The sequence below is a fragment of the Lontra canadensis genome, unplaced genomic scaffold (assembly GCF_010015895.1).
Source record: "Lontra canadensis isolate GAN:19392208 unplaced genomic scaffold, GSC_riverotter_1.0 scaffold48, whole genome shotgun sequence".
NCBI lineage: Eukaryota > Metazoa > Chordata > Mammalia > Carnivora > Mustelidae > Lontra > Lontra canadensis.
Window position 1 is genome coordinate 13,955,912 of NW_022631042.1, and position 14,256 is coordinate 13,970,167.

At 37.7% G+C, this 14,256-nt stretch overlaps 1 protein-coding gene across 1 annotated transcript in view; it reads right to left on the reverse strand.

Moving 5' to 3' along the window:
- Positions 1–14,256, reverse strand: part of PNPLA8 (patatin like phospholipase domain containing 8) — a 46,816-nt gene that overhangs the window by 11,915 nt on the left and 20,645 nt on the right. The window contains exons 6-8 of the mRNA XM_032873414.1: positions 13,609–13,780; positions 12,062–12,119; positions 9,780–9,974 (exon numbers count right to left, since the gene is read on the reverse strand). Of these exons, the coding sequence (XP_032729305.1) occupies positions 9,780–9,974; positions 12,062–12,119; positions 13,609–13,780 (425 nt within the window). The remainder of the gene's footprint in view (positions 1–9,779; positions 9,975–12,061; positions 12,120–13,608; positions 13,781–14,256) is intronic.

Consider the following 14,256-nt stretch of genomic DNA (forward strand, 5'->3'; position numbering starts at 1 on the left):
GTAGTGCAACTGCTGGGTCAAAGAGTAGTTTTATTTTTAACTCCTTAAGGAGCCTCCATATTACTGAATTTATCATCTTACTATATAACTCTGCTTATATTCTTCTAGTTTTAGGTATTTGAGGGTAGGACCCAAGAAACACAAAAAATAAGCTGGCACTTATTAAAACCTTTATATTCCTCCCAGTTAACACTGCCTCGTACTGAGCAAGCAGTCACTACATTTTTGACCAGCTATACTAAAAATTAATAGTTGTGGCCTGGCAAAGGCATCATTTGCCAGGTGCTAGCCAGGTTCTTTCTACTGGAAACACTATTTATCTGGAACGTTTATATGAAATATAATTCCTCTTAGGTTAATGTTTTCTGAGTTCTGGATATAACCTTTCAAAATGTAAATAAGGCCTAGGAAAAATAATAGATGAGAATCTGTCATCAAAACCTTTAGTGCAGGGGACGCCTGGGTGGCTCAGTGGGCTGGGGCCTCTGCCTTCGGCTCGGGTCATGGTCCCGGGGACTTGGGATCAAGCCCCGCATCGGGCTCTCTGCTCAGCGGGCGGCCTGCTTCCTCCTCTCTCTCTCTGCCTGCCTCTCTGCCTACTTGTGATTTGGGGTCGAGCCCCGCATCGGGCTCTCTGCTCGGCAGGGAGCCTGCTTCCTCCTCTCTCTCTCTGCCTACTTGTGATCTGTCGAGTAAATAAATAAAATCTTTAAAAAAAAAAAAAACTTTAGTGCAAATTAATTTATCAGGCTCTTTCTCCAAAGGCAGAGAATGAATGATTTACTTTTGGAGGTGGAGATGGAAAAATATCAGAGAGAAGGGACATGCATATGTCCAAACTCATCAAACTGTATACATCAAATATGCCCAGTTTTTGGTATATCAATTATGTATCAATGAAACTATTAAAAAGAGAAAGAAGGATTAATTTTGTGTAAAACGTACTATTTCAAGATAAACATGATGCTATTTGGGCAGGGGGGAAGAAGTAATACCTGGAAAGCTACTCGAAAAAAAATTCTTCTCACTTTACAATTTTCTAGGACATGTAATAAACCTGGTGAATACTGTAATAACGTTCTTCTCTTTATAGGCAAAGGCAAATGAGATCTACACGTCTACCTTCTCACACCTCTTAATTATGGCACTGCTTTCAGTAACTGCTCAGAGTATTAGTCTAAATTTATGCTCTACATGGTTCCAAGAGAATGTGAAGTAACTCACGTTAAAACATATGTCAGACATGACAGTTATGAAGAGATTTTAAAAATCAGTCTCAAAATAACTCAATATAATTATTCAAAGAGCTTAAGAGGATTATAATAAGTAAGTACCATATTTTAGTTTTAAACTTCTTAACAATTTCTGAAGGGTTGGAAAGGAATTTCACTCGAGTATTTTTCTGTTTAAGCAATCAAGATCATTCACATGTTAGAATATCCTAATCAATCTTTCACAGCGTCTTGTGAGTAGAAAAATATCCTATTTCTTCCTCATGTTTGTAAGAGAACATGCAGTAAGAAAAATATTCTTAAAAATAAGATTTGCTTAGAATCTAGATTTCATGTGAGTATTAATTAGATGTACAAATCCTCCTGAAATCCCTGATTTACATAAAAGTATATTCTTTTACATAAACTTTATATAGTAAATTATTTTAATCTGTAGCTCAAACCTAAACTCAGAGATTATGGTCATCAATATAAAAATGGCTAAGCATGAAAAGAAGTATCACTAGTCTAAATGAAACGGAAAAAGAACCACAGAATTACTTTGGTTTGTTATTATGTACTGAATTAAACTTTAGAACTATTTCTACTTAGAGAAAGAAGAGAAAGCAAATGAAGTAACTAACTTCTTTTGAAGTCTGGGAGCATATGGTCTTAAAATACAGTAACTTATCATTTGAGACTTTCATTAATACTTGGCATAACTGCAATTCTGTAGCATAACAACCACCTTAAAGATATGTTATAAATCTTTAACTACTATTTTGAATACACTATCTAAATTATTTCTCCATTTACAACCTGGTAAGAATAAGAATATGCAGAAATTTTTGTTAAAAACAGGAAGGTACAGAGAGGAGTCAAGATGGCGGAGAAGTAGCAGCTGAGACTACTTCAGGTTGCGGGAGATCAGCTAGATAGCTTATCTAAAGATTGCAAATACCTACAAATCCAACGGGAGATCGAAGAGAAGAAGAACAGCAATTCTAGAAACAGAAAATCAACCACTTTCTGAAAGGTAGGACTGGCGGAGAAGTGAATCCAAAGCAAAGGAAGATAGATGGCGGGGGGAGGGGCCGGCTCCCGGCAAGCGGCGGAGCAACGGAGCACAAAATCAGGACTTTTAAAAGTCTGTTCCGCTGAGGGACATCGCTCCAGAGGCTTAACGGGGTGAAGCCCACGCGGGGTCAGTGTGGCCTCAGGTCCCGCAGGGACAGAAGGATCGGGGGTGGCTGAGTGTCGCAGAGCTTGCAGGTATTAGAACGGGGAAGCTGGCCACAGAGACAGAGCCGAGGAGTGACTCTCAGCTCGGGGTTACCTTGAACCGGTCGCAAGCTCGGTCAGCTCGGAGCGTGGCCAGAGGCCAGGGTGACGGGAGTAATTGGGCGCTGTTCTCTGAGGGTGCACTGAGGAGTGGGGCCCCGGGCTCTCGGCTCCTCCGGGCCGGAGACTGGGCGGCCGCCATCTTCATTCCCGTCCTCCGGAACTCTACGGAAAGCGCTCAGGGAACAAAAGCTCCCGAAAGCAAACCCAAGCGGATTACTCAGCCCGGCCCCTGGTAAGGGTGGTGCAACTCCGCCTGGGGCAAAGACACTTGAGAATCACTACAACAGGCCCCTCCCCCAGAAGATCAACAAGAAACCCAGCCAGGACCAAGTTCACTTACGAGGAGTGCAGTTTCAATACCAAGGAGAGCAGCGGAATTCCAGAGGAGGAGAAAGCAAAGCACGGAACTCATGGCTTTCTCCCCATGATTCTTTAGCCTTGCAGTTAATTTAATTATTTTTTTTTTCAATTTTTTTTCTCTTCTTCTGCTAAATTTTTTAAACTTTTACCCTTTTCTTTTTTAACGTTTTTTAACTAGTTTATCTAATATATATATATTTTTTTCCTTTTTATATTTTTTCATTATTGGTTTTCTTATTTGTTTCTTTTTTCTTTTTTTTTTCTTTCTGAGCCTCTTTTTATCCCCCCCCCCCCCCGATTTGGGATGTCTTCTGATTTGGCTAAAGCATATTTTCCTGGGGTTGTTGCCACATTTTAGTATTTTACTTGTTCCTTCATATACTCTTATCTGGACAAAATGACAAGGCGGAAAAATTCACCACAAAAAAAAGAACAAGAGGCAGTACCAAAGGCTAGGGACCTAATCAATACAGACATTGGTAATATGTCAGATCTAGAGTTCAGAATGACGATTCTCAAGGTTCTAACCGGGCTCGAAAAAGGCATGGAAGATATTAGAGAAACCCTCTCGGCAGATATAAAAGCCCTTTCTGGAGAAATAAAAGAACTAAAATCTAACCAAGTTGAAATCAAAAAAGCTCTTAATGAGATGCAATCAAAAATGGAGGCTTTCACTGCTAGGATAAATGAGGCAGAAGAAAGAATTAGCGATATAGAAGACCAAATGACAGAGAATAAAGAAGCTGAGCAAAAGAGGGACAAACAGCTCCTGGACCACGAGGGCAGAATTCGAGAGATAAGTGACACCATAAGACGAAACAACATTAGAATAATTGGGATTCCAGAAGAAGAAGAAAGAGAGAGGGGAGCAGAAGGTATATTGGAGAGAATTATTGGAGAGAATTTCCCCAATATGGCAAAGGGAACAAGCAGCAAAATCCAGGAGGTTCAGAGAACCCCTCCTCAAAATCAATAAGAATAGGTCCACACCCTGTAACCTAATAGTAAAATTTACAAGTCTTAGTGACAAAGAGAAAATCCTGAAAGCAGCCCGGGAGAAGAAGTCTGTAACATACAATGGTAAAAATATTAGACTGGCAGCAGACTTATCCACAGAGACCTGGCAGGCCAGAAAGAGCTGGCATGATATATTCAGAGTACTAAACGAGAAAAACATGCAGCCAAGAATACTATATCCAGCTACGCTATCATTGAAAATAGAAGGAGAGATGAAAAGCTTCCAGGACAAACAAAAACTGAAAGAATTTGCAAACACCAAGCCAGCTCTACAGGAAATATTGAAAGGGGTCCTCTAAGCAAAGAGAGACCCTAAAAGTAGTAGATCAGAAAGGAACAGAAACAATATATAATAACAGTCACCTTACAGGCAATACAATGGCACTAAATTCATATATCTCAATAGTTACCCTGAATGTTAATGGACTAAATGCCCCAATCAAAAGACACAGGGTATCAGAATGGATAAAAAAACAAAACCCATCTATATGTTGCCTACAAGAAACTCATTTTAAACCCGAAGACACCTTCAGATTTAAAGTGAGGGGGTGGAAAAGAATTTACCATGCTAATGGACATCAGAGGAAAGCAGGAGTGGCAATCCTTATATCAGATCAATTAGATTTTAAGCCAAAGACTATATAAGAGATGAGGAAGGACACTATATCATACTCAAAGGATCTGTCCAACAAGAAGATCTAACAATTGTAAATATCTATGCCCCTAACGTGGGAGCAGCCAACTATATAAACCAATTAACAACAAAATCAAAGAAACACATCAACAATCATACAATAATAGTAGGGGACTTTAACACTCCCCTCACTGAAATGGACAGATCACCCAAGCAAAAGATCAACAAGGAATTAAAGTCCTTAAAAGACACACTGGACCAGATGGACATCACAGATATATTCAGAACATTTCATCCCAAAGCAACAGAATACACATTCTTCTCTAGTGCACATGGAACATTCTCCAGAATAGATCACATCCTTGGTCCTAAATCAGGTCTCAACCGGTATCAAAAGATTGGGATCATTCACTGCATATTTTCAGACCACAATGCTCTGAAGCTAGAACTCAATCACAAGAGGAAATTTGGAAAGAACCCAAATACATGGAGACTAAACAGCATCCTTCTAAAGAATGAATGGGTCAACCAGGAAATTAAAGAAGAATTGAAAAAATTCATGGAAACAAATGATAATGAAAATACAATGGTTCAAAAACTGTGGGACACAACAAAGGCAGTTCTGAGAGGAAAATATATAGCGGTACAAGCCTTTCTCAAGAAACAAGAAAGGTCTCAGGTACACAACCTAACCCTACACCTAATGGAGCTGGAGAAAGAACAAGAAAGAAACCCTAAATCCAGCAGGAGAAGAGAAATCATAAAGATCAGAGCAGAAATCAATGAAATAGAATCCCAAAAAACAATAGAACAAATCAACGAAACTAGGAGCTGGTTTTTTGAAAGAATTAATAAGATTGATAAACCCCTGACCAGACTTATCAAAAAGAAAAGAGAAAGGACCCAAATAAATAAAATCATGAATGAAAGAAGAGAGATCACAACTAACACCAAAGAAATACAGACAATTATAAGAACATATTATGAGCAACTCTATGCCAACAAATTTGACAATCTGGAAGAAATGGATGCATTCCTAGAGACATATAAACTACCACAACTGAACCAGGAAGAAATAGAAAGCCTGAACAGACCCATAATCAGTAAGGAGATTGAAACAGTCATCAAAAACCTCCAAACAAACAAAAGCCCAGGGCCAGATGGCTTTCCGGGGGAATTCTACCAAACATTTAAAGAAGAACTAATTCCTATTCTCCTGAAACTGTTCCAAAAAATAGAAATGGAAGGAAAACTTCCAAACTCATTTTATGAGGCCAGCATCACCTTGACTGCAAAACCAGACAAGGATCCCATCAAAAAAGAGAACTACAGACCAATATCCTTGATGAACAAAGATGCAAAAATTCTCACCAAAATACTAGCCAATAGGATTCAACAGTACATTAAAAAGATTATTCACCACGACCAAGTGGGATTTATTCCAGGGCTGCAAGGTTGGTTCAACATCCGCAAATCAATCAATGTGATACAACACATTAATAAAAGAAAGAACAGGAACCATATGATACTCTCCATAGATGCTGAAAAAGCCTTTGACAAAGTACAGCATCCCTTCCTGATCAAGACTCTTCAAAGTGTAGGGATAGAGGGCACATACCTCAATATTATCAAAGCCATCTATGAAAAATCCATTGCAAATATCATTCTCAATGGAGAAAAACTGAAAGCTTTTCCTCTAAGGTCAGGAACACGGCAGGGATGTCCGTTATCACCACTGCTATTCAACATAGTATTAGAAGTCCTAGCCTCAGCAATCAGACAACAAAAAGAAATTAAAGGCATCCAAATCGGCAAAGAAGAAGTCAAACTATCACTCTTCGCAGATGATATGATACTATATGTGGAAAACCCAAAAGACTCCACTCCAAAACTGCTAGAACTTGTACAGGAATTCAGTAAAGTGTCAGGATATAAAATCAATGCACAGAAATCAGTCGCATTTCTCTACACCAACAACAAGACAGAAGAAAGAGAAATTAAGGAGTCCATCCCATTTACAATTGCACCCAAAACTATAAGATACCTAGGAATAAACCTAACCAAAGAGACTAAGAATCTATACACAGAAAACTATAAAGTACTCATGAAAGAAATTGAGGAAGACACAAAGAAATGGAAAAATGTTCCATGCTCCTGGATTGGAAGAATAAATATTGTGAAAATGTCTATGCTACCTAAAGCAATCTACACATTTCATGCAATTCCTATCAAAGTACCATCCATTTTTTTCAAAGAAATGGAACAAATAATCCTATAATTTATATGGAACCAGAAAAGACCGCGAATAGCCAAAGGAATATTGAAAAAGAAAGCCAAAGTTGGTGGCATCACAATTCCGGACTTCAAGCTCTATTACAAAGCTGTCATCATCAAGATGGCATGGTACTGGCACAAAAACAGACACATAGATCAATGGAACAGAATAGAGAGCCCAGAAATAGACCCTCAACTCTATGGTCAATTAATCTTCGACAAAGCAGGAAAGAATGTCCAATGGAAAAAAGACAGCCTCTTCAATAAATGGTGTTGGGAAAATTGGACAGCCGCATGCAGAAAAATGAAATTGGATCATTTCCTTACACCACACACGAAAATAAACTCAAAATGGATGAAGGCCCTCAATGTGAGAAAGGAATCCATCAAAATCCTTGAGGAGAACACAGGCAGCAACCTCTTCCACCTCAGCCACAGCAACATCTTCCTAGGAACATCGCCAAAGGCAAGGGAAGCAAGGGCAAAAATGAACTATTGGGATTTTATCAAGATCAAAAGCTTTTGCACAGCAAAGGAAACAGTTCACAAAACCAAAAGACAACTGACAGAATGGGAGAAGATATTTGCAAACGACATATCAGATAAAGGGCTAGTGTCCAGAATCTATAAAGAACTTAGCAAACTCAAACTCAAAGAACAAATAATCCAATCAAGAAATGGGCAGAAGACATGAACAGACATTTCTGCAAAGAAGACATCCAGATGGCCAACAGACACATGAAAAAGTGCTCCATATCACTCGGCATCAGGGAAATACAAATCAAAACCACAATGAGATACCACCTCACACCAGTCAGAATGGCTAAAATTAACAAGTCAGGAAATGACAGATGCTGGCGAGGATGCGGAGAAAGGGGAACCCTCCTACACTGTTGGTGGGAATGCAAGCTGGTGCAACCACTCTGGAAAACAGCATGGAGGTTCCTCAAAATGTTGAAAATAGAACTACCCTAATACCCAGCAATTGCACTGCTGGGTATTTACCCTAAAGATACAAACGTAGTGATCCGAAGGGGCACGTGCACCCGAATGTTTATAGCAGCAATGTCTACAATAGCCAAACTTTGGAAAGAACCTTGATGTCCATCAACAGACGAATGGATAAAGAAGACGTGGTATATATACACAATGGAATACCATGCAGCCATCAAAAGAAATGAAATCTTGCCATTTGCGACGACGTGGATGGAACTAGAGGGTATCATGCTTAGCGAAATAAGTTAATCGGAGAAAGACAATTATCATATGATCTCCCTGATATGAGGGAGAGGAGATGCAACATGGGGGGTTAAGGGGGTAGGAGAAGAGTAAATGAAGCAAAATGGGATTGGGAGGGAGATAAACCATAAGTGACTCTTAATCTCACAAAACAAACTGAGGGTTGCTGGGGGGAGGGGGCTTGGGAGGGGGGGTGGGGTTATGGACATTGGGGAGGGTATGTGTTATGGTGAGTGCTGTGAAGTGTGTAAACCTGGCGATTCACAGACCTGTACCCCTGGTGGGAAAAAAAATATGTTTATAACAAATAAAATTAAAAACAAAACAAAACAAAACAGGAAGGTACATTTTAAAATAAAAATTTTAATTTGACCAGTAAGTCTTGAGATCTATGTCAGGAAAAACTCTACAGCTAGCACTTTCTGCCTTGAGTAGGTGGAAGAAAGAAGAGAAAGGCGAGAAGGGGAAGTGCCTTACATAATTGAACAATGACTGATCTGACAAAGTAAGAAATGGTCTGAATTGACTCCAAAGACAAAAGGAAACCTAGGTTAATCTCATGACTACAAAGATTATGATATTACTTCTAGGAATACAGAAAAAATGGGATAGATGCCCATAATATTTAAAAATAAGTCTAACATACAAGAAAAAATATAGGAGACAATAAAAGTGATAGAGTGTTTTAGCTATTACAATACCGACACATGTGAAGTATATAACTGATACGTAGTTCATATAGAAGATCTATGTATGAGCTTTTGAATGACATCTGAAAATCACTGCCAAAATAGTTTCCTTCTCAACATATATTTAAATACCAAACAGAGCACAAATACCTCACCGACTAGAGAGGACAGTTAAGGTTAATAGCTATATTGCATGGACTGATTTTAAGTGGGACAGCATTATAAAAATTAAGCATCTATAAAAACGTACACTCTAGAAGTATCAGGTCAAAAGCTTCAATGACTTTTTTATCATTTACTGTAAAGTTATGAGTTAACATTTCATAATGGAAAAACTTGACCGACAAAAATTTTTATGATAAATAAGTATACATAACAAAAAAGGAATAAACTGCCAGAAATAATATTCAACTTTATGTATCATTTAGCCATAAACTTAGAAGCAGTATAATTATAGGTAGCATCCCAAGCCTGTCCCTTAACAGCCATGATCCTATTCTAGTTATTTAACCTTTCTCAAGACTCCAATACCTCATTTGTAAAAGTGGGAATAACTCTATCTGATTTGTAAGCAGTGATGATTAAATGAGACAATGCATACAAAGGACTGTATAAGTGTCCAGTACAGAGCTAACTTAATGAGTGTTTACTGTGATTATTTTCTTATATCATCTCCTTCAAAATATGTCCACCCCAACTGTCAAACAGATTGCATTCTGTGTTTTCAAGGGCCGTGTTTTAATTTTTATTGCATTTGGACTTCCAATCCTACATACTATGTTTTCCATCAATAAAATCATAGTTAGGTATGAATCACATTATATAAAATACAAAAATAATCTTTACAGAAGGCTTGTTAATTTAAGAAAAACGACAAATAAAAACATTTGTATGGGACATCTTTTGCCACATGTAAACAAGAAGAAAATCTCGGTTGCTCCCTCTGTGACATTTAATGATTGCTGATTCTTTAATCACAAACTTTCAAAAGGTAGGTAACAGTCAACTTACCTGGTGAAGATCATTTCCCAATGCATACTCTGCAAAGTAGCCGGGAGCAGCAGATGAGGCTCTAATGGCCTGCCACATTTTATACTGACAGCCTCCCAAGTAGTGCGAGTTGATTCCAGGAAAATGACCATAGTTTCTGAACACAAAAGCTTTTGGCGTTATCCCTCTGTTTACTATGGTACTTACTGCAGCTACCTAGTAAAGTAAAAAGTGAACAATGCCCATTGTCAACAGCAGTATTTGGGATCTATAAAAAACTAAATATTGTTTAGTAGTGTGAGCCAACAATCTACAGCTACCCATCAAGATAAATGTAACATAAACAGGATGTTAAGTAAAGGGAATGAGATTTAACTAGGTATTTCTTTACAGGACAGTAGATATAAGGACTGAGACAACTTTGAGAAACAGACGGTAAGACAACAATAAAGAAGACATTATTGACTACATGATTTGAGTAGCCATTTAAAAAGACATTAGGAAGACATACATTTGCAAATCTTTATGTAATAATCGATGCAAGAGTAGTAGCAATGAATACAAACTACTCAGAGAAGAATAAATATACTACTTTCCTAGTATCATTTACAAATGAGTCTTTGCTTCTGTTCTCTTTGAAAACATTATGCCTTTAGTAACTGAATCTAACAAACAAACTCCAAGGCTTTCTTATCATAGTTAATAACTGGCAGCTGGGTAATTTTTTATTAAAATAACTAATATTGACCACCTTGGGTCTCAGACTTTATCGATGTCAGCCGAATTAATGTAAAGTGTGCTGTACTGGTTAATGACCTGCAACGTAAACTTAAAGAAGCTGAAAGGTATGGAGGAGGCCAAAGTTACTGGGGTTCTGTGTTGAGCCCTGCCAGGGGCTTGTCAGCTCTGCTGTTTAATAAACCAAAGGAGATATCCCCAGACCCTGTGAGTGGTCAGAGTGTCAATAGGCCACCATGGTAAGAGCTGGTCAAACACCAAAATCCAGGGGGTCTCTCTATTAACTGGACTATAGACAGGCAGAATTAAGAATCATGTGGAAAACATGATAAACCCATTCATAACGAGTGAATTACTCTTTGAGGGGGCTAAAGTTCCCTTACCCCTAATTTATCTAGTCTTTTATTTAAAGTTGGCCACTCCCATGAATGAAAAACAAACAGCTCTGAAGATACAGGGGAACAAACAAGCACCACAGAGTACATCCTGGGATCTTCTCTGAAGTGTGCATCTCATTAGCATGGCCTCCAAGGCCCTGCTGGTCTGATTCACCTGCCACTTCAGTCCCATTTTGCATGCCGCCCTTGAATGCTGGGCTCTGGTCTCCTGGGGCGCTCAGTTCCTGTGCCTCTCCCTGCCTCCTCCCTCACAGGTCCTTCCCTTTGCCAGTACTGCTCCTACTCTTTGGCCTGCACACTGAGATCTCAAACCTCCTTTCCTCAGAATAGCCTTCCCTCCTGTCCCTGTAAATATATGCTTTCAGAGAACTGTTTTTGTACTCCATAGCATTTATTTCAGCAAAACTGTATTTCGTTTGTGTGATTACCTGACAGATGCCTACTTTGCCCTACTGGACTCTAAACTCCATGTCTGCATTTACAAAGGTCTCCAGAGTGCCTGGCACAGTGTTGACACATGGGGTTCAGAATTAATATCTAAAGAATGAATGAAATCTGAACAAGCAAGAGTGAAAGAGAAATAAAAGGAGCCTTATTTGATCTTTCAAGGTTACAGCTTATCATCCAAGAATAAATACAAGCTACAGGGGATTCTGAAGTCTGTAAATGTTATTCCTTAATCAAGTAACAAGTATTATTAAGGAACACAGAACTCAAGCAATACTCTGATTACTGGGTTTCAAACAAAATAAATAAAAAGAGAAGCCATATAAGACACATTCTAGTGGCATTAACATTTTTAAAATTGGGATTCCTTTTATCGTTAATCTAATATATTCACAGGCACATAAAATTTCTTTTAAAAAAGTCTGGGGGAAGAAAAGCTGTAATTTTTCTTGTGTCACTGGATTTGATTAACCTTATGATAAAATAATTCTTCCTTGGTTTTAGTCCTAGTCTTTCATGTTCTTAAACTTTAGTTACACTTTTACTGGATATAGGAAGAGGTCAAATGACCACATCTTACATCTTCATAAAATAGCCCAAAAAGTAAGGAATCAATAAAATCTATTAAAAGAGGTTCCTAAGAAATGTATCTCTTAGAATAAGTGCTTTCACCTGACCTTCAATTCCAAGTTGGGATTATATTTAAGACTCCAAACTTACCTTAGGACATGTAGGATTTCTTGCTGTTTCAATCATTAATGAGGATCCCATTCTATCCCTTTATTAAAGAAGGAAAATGAAAGTACATCAAAATGACTGTATCTCCTAACATTGGGGAACATACAATATTCAAATACTGTTTGCTCAGGGTTTTGTTCAAAGTACTATGAATGACAAAAAAAGAAATATAAAAATCTCCTCTAGGTGCCTGATAGTACAATTAATGCACAAAAAGCAATAGAGAGTTGAGGTGCAGCTTGAGAAGGACACCAAAAGATGACAAGGCAACACATTCAACCCTGTCTGGGGAGTAAAGAAAGGCACTGAGGCAGAATAAACTGCTGTTTTCAGGGTCCTCCTGAGGGATAAAGGAGCTGTGTTGAGATAAAACTACAGAAGTATGTAGACTAGTAACAGAGTAATCTAAAAACCACATCAGGACATTTAGACTTCAAACTTGCTCTAGCAACACAGAGCCAATTGTCACTCCTACAAAATGCTTTTTAAATCATTGGCGCTGGGCTCTGAATTAACTGCAACATTACAGATCTTGTCCTTGGGCAGCAATTTCCACAATTCCATCATAAGGGAGTTTTGTTCCAGAGCAGATTTTTTTCCTGACTTAAAAGTATGTGTCTTTGGGTGCCTGGGTGGCTCAGTGGGTTAAGCCTCTGCCTTCGGCTCAGGTCATGATCCCAGGGTCCTGGGATCAAGTCCCACATCCAGCTCTCTGCTCAGCAGGGAGCCTGCTTCCTCCTCTCTCTCTCTCTCTCTCTCTGTCTGCTTCTCTGCCTACTTGTATCTCTGTCAGATAAATAAAATCTTTAAAAAAATGTGTATTTTCCCCTGTACTGGATATAAGGACTATGGTTTTTTTTTTTTTTTTTTTTTACCAACTTGCCTCAATAAGAAAAACCATGTTTCTAGTGACTTTTTGTCAAACAATATTCATGATTCTCGAATAGTGTATTAGTGAATTTCACATACCAGTAGAATGTAAAAATTAGGCGATGATCTACCCTTTATTGTATTTCATAAATATCAATGTAAAATACTTTCTAAATCTTTAAAAAAGGTATGTATGGAAATGTATACAGTCTAGAAAAAGACTAGAAGACTATACATCGATTGCAAAGTCCACAGCTCTGAATAAGACTGTGGGTAATTTTAAAGGCTTCAATATGTATTTTTGGAAAGTGAGTATTTACAGTATTCTGGAAACAATGTTTAAAAATCATTAATGTTTTAGAAGAATATCTGTTAATGACTTGAAAGAGACTAATACATTAAGTAAAAACAACAGGTGTGTGTCTATGTATAATACGGTCTCAATTTTTTAAAAAGGCAATTGCAATTTCTACATGCAAATCTCACACAGGAACTTAAAAAAAATGACTGGAATTATACACCAAAATATTAACAATGATCAACTCTAATTACTGGGATCAATAATTTAATATTATTTCTAATTTTCTGTCATTTTTCAAATAATATGCAAATATTATTTATAGAATCAAACATTAAAAAAAAAACAACTAGTAACTTACTTAAGAATATTTTCCCATGTTTGACTGTCATAAAATGCATGGCTCCAGCTCATTTTGACTGTTCCAACAATGACATTTTGTGAAAACACATCAGATCCTAATTTTCGGTAAAGTTCCTCACATTCATCCAAAGGCATATGAAACAATCCCAGCATGAATGCTAATATAGCACCTGAAAGAAGGAATGCTTGGTTTTTACCAGTGTCGACATTGCAGTACTTATAAGACTTTCCAAGTCACAGACCTGGTTAAAATTCTAGCTCTGATCTGTACCACCTGGGGACCAACTATGTAACCTCTAAGAGCCCAATTTTTTCATCTCTAAAATAAAGATAATAAATAAATTTATGTTCTTATATAGGAAACACATGTAAAGGGCTTTAACTGGCCTCAATAAGGACTAAATAAACGTTAACCAATGATTATCAGGATTAATTTTTAAGATATAGGATTTTTTTTTTTACATCAAACTAAGTAACACATAGTTTAGATACCATGGTCAATGACGTTATTTCTAACATTAATAAATTCCTTAGTTTTAGTCACAGAATACAGTATATTTGACAACTTACCAATTCACTAAAATAACTACTCCTTTGAGTTGGTCCGGGGAACTAAAATAATTAAAGAAATTAGGTCTCTGGGATA